Source organism: Neopsephotus bourkii, unplaced genomic scaffold (genome assembly GCF_033783945.1).
Source record: "Neopsephotus bourkii isolate Nb327-2 ecotype Australia unplaced genomic scaffold, CSIRO-AGI_Nbou_v1 NB_941, whole genome shotgun sequence".
NCBI classification, from domain to species: domain Eukaryota; kingdom Metazoa; phylum Chordata; class Aves; order Psittaciformes; family Psittacidae; genus Neopsephotus; species Neopsephotus bourkii.
In genome coordinates, this window is record NW_026901435.1 from 1,061,077 (window position 1) to 1,066,202 (window position 5,126).

Here is a 5,126-nt window from a genome sequence, read left to right on the forward strand (position 1 = left end):
ACTACATGACTGAGCTGCATTTAATTCAGTTCAAGACATGTAAGTATGGGGTTTTATAATAAACAATTCCATTCAGGTAAAATTTTCTTTAGCTTACAAACTGTACAATTTAATTTGGAATTTAATTTGGTTGGGTTTTTTTTTTCCTTTTCCTTTGGTAGATATTATGAAAATTCTATCAGCTTGTACCTTCTCAATAAGGTGGACCTTAGCATCTGTCTCCATGTTTTGCAGCTGCTTTGAGAGTAAACGGGGGGGGGGGAGGGTTGTGCCCTCATTGATCAGTGTTAATTCTCCTAGTATATTTCATAAAATTGTCAAACATGTCCCTAAGCTACACATTTATATAAAACTTTATTCAGATTACTACTGCAGGGCTATTAATTCAGAGACTATAAAGCTATCGACATTCTTAAGATGTCTATACATTTCTTATTGAACAGCAAACTTCCACACAACAGTTCTTGTAAGACTGTTTATTAAATTCAATAGTTCAGATGGAGTTTAGGTGCAGTCTGTGTAAAAAAAACCCTCTCTTTTCATGTAAACTGCAATCAAAAATAACTTTACAAAATAGTAAGAGACTTACTGAGATTGTAAGTTTCCTAACATGTAAAACTATAAAGTATTTGTGCATGCTCACTTTTCAATTTCCTTCTTTGTAACAGAGTTCTTGTTAAAAGGAGTTCCTTTGTTGTGGGTTTTTTTTTAAATCTCAATGTAGCCTATGAAATGAAATCATTGTCATCACAATTTGGATATACAACATCAAAACTGGCACAGAGGAACATAACTTATTTTTTTTCCCAAAAAAGTTGAGACAGCTTTCGTTGAATAGTGTCTGCATCAGTAATGTTTTAATAAAACTCTGGTGGCTTTGAAGCACCAGAGAGAATCCTTTTTTTCTCTGACATCTTGGAAAAGAATTTCCCACAGATATAGACAGCTAAGGGGGAAAAAGAAGTAGCAGCTTCTTTCCTACGTACAGCCCAACGCCACGCGCAGCTGCGCAGCGTCGCAAAACAAAAATGAACTTCACAGCACAGGAAGGCATGTCCCCCTCAAGTTACAAGCACGTCTTGAGATTTCTCTGTGGAGAGGGAAGCAAGCATGAGGATAAAGCGTAAGTCTACTTTTCATGCATAGCTACTGTGCACTGCCCCGTGTCCTCGGCGCTTTGTCAGACATCCGAGTTGGAGCTGAGGTTTGTTAACCTGGGGTCTGCATTGATCTCGTATCTGTAGTGGTAGCCCTCCATGTGATCCCTACAGGCATCCCTGATGTTATGCATCCACTTTTTGATTCCTTTTCGGTTCAAATACAAAACCAGGAGGAAAATGGCCCCGATGAGAGCCAAGACTATCCCTAGGAAGACATACGAAGTCTGTAGCTGGGAAGGCAGGTCTATGGGCACAGAGCAGTTCAGGTCCAAGCTGTTGATCTTCAGCAGGGCTTTGCCCAGCATCTTGTCGGGATAGGCACAGGTCAGGGCTTCTTTGCCCTCCACCTGATCGCTCTCCTTGAGCCAGGCCACCAGGTCCTCAATGGCACAGTCGCAGACCCAGGCATTGTGGCCCAGGCTGATGCGCTGAAGGCTGGGCAGGCCACGGAACTGGACCAAGGTGTCGTTCCTCAGCACGCCCAGGCTGTTGTCGCTGAGGTTGAGGCTCTGCAGCTGGCCCAGCCCCTGGAAGGAGACGTTTCCCAGGCCCACCAGGGAGTTGTTGCTGAGGTCCAGCTGCTGCAGGGCGGGCAGGGCTGTGAACATGCCGGGGGGCAGCAGAAGCAACCCGTTGTCCGCCAGCTCCAGGCGGCTGAGGTTGCGCAGGGCCCCAGACTGCAGCATGGTGGCCAGGCTGAGAAGGACGCCGTGATCGCGCAGGGCCCCACGGAGGGCCAGCTCCTCCAGCGGGCTCCCACCCTCCCCAAAGGCGTGCGGGCTGAGGGACAGCAAGGGGTTGCCGCTGAGATCCAGCTGCCGCAGGGCGGGCAGGGCAAGGGCGCCGGGCTCCACGGCCCGCAGGTGGTTGCCGCTGAGGTTGAGGGCGCTGAGGTCGGGGAGGCGCTGGGCGGGGAAGGCGCCGGGCGGCAGGCGGGCTAGGCGGTTGCCGGTGAGGAAGAGGTTGCGCACGTAGGGCGGCAGGTCGGGCGGCACCGCCGTAAGGTTCCTGTTCACGCACTTCACCGTCTTGGCCGGTTCCGAGCACTTGCAGAGGTCCGGGCAGCTGCCGGGCAGCTGCGCCGAGCCGCAGCCCAGCAGGACGTGCAGCAGCAGCCCCAGGCAGAGCGCGCCGCGCCCCGGCATCGCGCCGGCCCCGCACACAACTTTGCCTTCCGGGCGCCCTCGGCTCCGGGCGGCGAGACGGGGAGAGGCGGGAATCAGCTCCCGCTGGGGCGCTGCCTGCTCCAGGCAGCCCCTTGTCCGGGAACAGGCGCTTCCCCTCCGGGGCTGGCTCGCCTCCGCTCTGCTTCTCTCAGCGAGACCTGGCAGTAGGGGAAGAAAGGAAGAGGGCAGCGGTGGGGCGGCGTGGCTCTGCTCCCTCACCCGCCTTCCCCAGCCCCGCGCTTCAGACCCCGGCAAGTGGCTCACCCCAGCTGTCCCGGCCCCGAGGCGGAGCGGGGGATCCCGCCAAGAAATAAGTTTTCCCCCACTTCCAACGCGCGCCGCCGCTCTCCCACCTGGCCGGTGGCTCCGCTGGCGGAGCACGGAGGGGAAGGAAAGGTCTAACTCACCGCGTCCCACCACTCCTCCCAGCCAGCCACTCCTGTCCCAGGACTCTCCCCCAGCTCCGCGCCACGACCGATGCAAACTCCCGCCCGCAAAACCCGCCGCGGAACTGTGCCCTGCCCCTCACCTCCTGCCCCACGTCCGAAGCAAGCTCCGCCGGAGCAAGCCACCGCCACTGACTACCCCCAACTCCGCCGCCCACCCTCGCCGCGCCTGGCCCTGCCTCCGCTGACAGGAGAAACCAACCGCGGCCCGGCCGGGGGGGAGCCGCCGGCCACGCCCCGCCGGGAGGGTCCGCTCGGCGGCCCGCTCCCCTCGCCCCCCGGTTCAGGTGGTGCTGCCGGAGGCTCACCTTGCAGCCGGGCGGACCCGCCCCATGTGGAGAGCTCCTCAGCGCGCCGGGTGCGGTGCGAGGCTTGCTCGAATCGCAGCTCCGTGGAGGAAGAGCCGGCTGCGGGGAAAGCCGGAGAGCCCCGCGCCCCCCTACCCGTCTTGGCAGCGCCGTACCTGTGCTCGCCCCGACTCCGTGGCAGGGGGCACCGCGCCGGAACCTGGCTGCTCGGTGCTGTGCTCCGCAGTTTCCCCGGTCTGTGCGCTCGGGCCGGCAGAACTGGGAAATCCCAAGGGATTCCCAGGGCGGGGGGCGCGGGACGGCCCTGTGCGGTCCCGCCCGAAGCCCGCCGTGGGCCGGGGTGCGGCGAGGGGGCTCGCCTGCCTGTCCACGGAACGGGGGTGTAACACCAGCAACAAAATACACGGAACGAGCTCCAAAAGTAAAGGAAAAAACCCACCCACCCAATCAAACACCCCACAAACAGACAAAACCCAAACAGCTACAGCAAAGAAATGCAAACCAACAAATAACCAGACCACCAAAACTCCCCAAAACAAACACGCCAAAATCTATAGAGCTCTTAAATAGTAATAATCATTAAAAAAGGGGGCCACAAATTGACAGCTTAAGTCTGAGATTTAAACTTTATTATGGTGAGGAAAAGCAACCTAAATATCTATCTGTATGTAAACTATTTACCAGTTTTGGTCACTATGGCTGACCCAAAATTGCCCTGGCATGCCTGAACACTATGGGTAGTACAAATGCTGTTTTGTAGATGGGTGACTTGCTTGGGTACTTCATGGACAGAGATTTGAGGAAGAGGTGAATGGTGGGAGCTGTTATGGGGGCTGTATTTGGGCGCTGGTCCTTATGAAGTGATTGAGATAGTCAAATAACATCAAATTAACTGGGAGACATATCAGTATATTCAAATAACCAGTTTCAGCAATGTGAAGCTGAGCTCTTTGTGACTCATTTGAGCTTTCCTTACCCTTCTGATAACTGCTTACACAAGATTTCCTTCTCTCTGTGTATCAGTTATGCTCCTTCTCTCCTGCTTTCCTGATCAACTAGCTTCCTTTTCTTGGTAAAGTCAGCAGAAATCTTACAGCTGTCAAAACCCGCTGGGGAAATGAACAGATGAATCCAGTATGAGTGTTGAGAAGATCAGCCTAGGAATCTGGGGATTAATAAGCTAAAAATAATGATTTCTGAAGGATTGTTCTCCTCTCCCTGTCTGGGTCTGTGGTGGCAGGCAGGGGCATGAAGATCGTGGAGAAAAGGAAATACGGAATGGCTGATACAAGTGAAATCTTGGACTCACAAGTAGTTCCAGAAGTTTGGGAAGTTAATGATTCGATGCTGAGTTAGAAAAACAGTGGCACTACACTGCAGGAGTTTTTAGTGCATTAAAAGGTATTTGCATTCCAGATACACATGCCTGTCTTAGTATAGTGTTTAGGAAAGTGGATAGGTAAAGATATCCTGCATTATGTAAAGTCATGTTCTCCTAATCTATTAAAATTCCTTGAAAAAGTCAAAGAAAGAAGACCAACCACAAATCGGCCTACTGGACAAGTGAAATGCTGCGATCAGTAAGAGATAGTTTCCAAAAGGAGATAGCTTTTAAAAACAGGTAACTGAAAATACTAGCAAAAACTTTGAGATAAATCGTAGAAAAAATATTTATTGAACATTTACTGAGGATCCCTATAACCATTTAATGTAATCCTGCAATTAAGAGCAATTGTGCTGTTCTGCTTGTCATGCTGACCAGAGTTGTTCTGGCAGCTCCTGGCTGTCCATGACTGTCCCATAGCTGGGTCTGTGTCTCTTGCTCTATACACCAGGTTAACACTTGGGGCAGGGAACATGGTTTTGTTCTGTTTACAGAGTGCTCCCTGACAGGTACTTAAATATGTCAGTAACACAAATAATACGTAACAAATATTTTCCTATTGCTTCCTATTATTCCCATAGTAAATTGCACTGGCTAAACCTGCTTAAGCTTGCAAGAGGAAGAAAAACACTTGCAAATATGCTCTCTTCTCTTCTTGTTTA

At 52.0% G+C, this 5,126-nt stretch overlaps 1 protein-coding gene across 2 annotated transcripts; it reads right to left on the reverse strand.

Annotated features, from left to right (window-relative positions):
* Positions 1–330: 330 nt before the first annotated feature.
* On the reverse strand, positions 331–3,074 carry TPBG (trophoblast glycoprotein). 2 transcript variants are annotated; one of them, XM_061358433.1, is made up of 2 exons: positions 2,962–3,074; positions 331–2,484 (listed from the first exon to the last, which is right to left on the reverse strand). In XM_061358433.1, exon 2 carries the CDS (start codon positions 2,303–2,305, stop codon positions 1,181–1,183), a length of 1,125 nt encoding a protein of 374 aa, XP_061214417.1. In that variant the 5' UTR covers positions 2,306–2,484; positions 2,962–3,074; the 3' UTR covers positions 331–1,180. The 2 variants fall into 2 exon arrangements, with proteins under 2 accessions (XP_061214417.1, XP_061214416.1); XM_061358432.1 differs by lacking the exon at positions 2,962–3,074 and adding an exon at positions 2,856–2,957.
* Between the last annotated feature and the right edge of the window lie 2,052 nt (positions 3,075–5,126).

Excerpts from the sequence above, each read along its gene's own strand:
- TPBG (XM_061358433.1), bottom strand. The coding sequence starts at position 2,305 with ATGCCGGGGCGCGGCGCGCTCTGCCTGGGGCTGCTGCTGCACGTCCTG.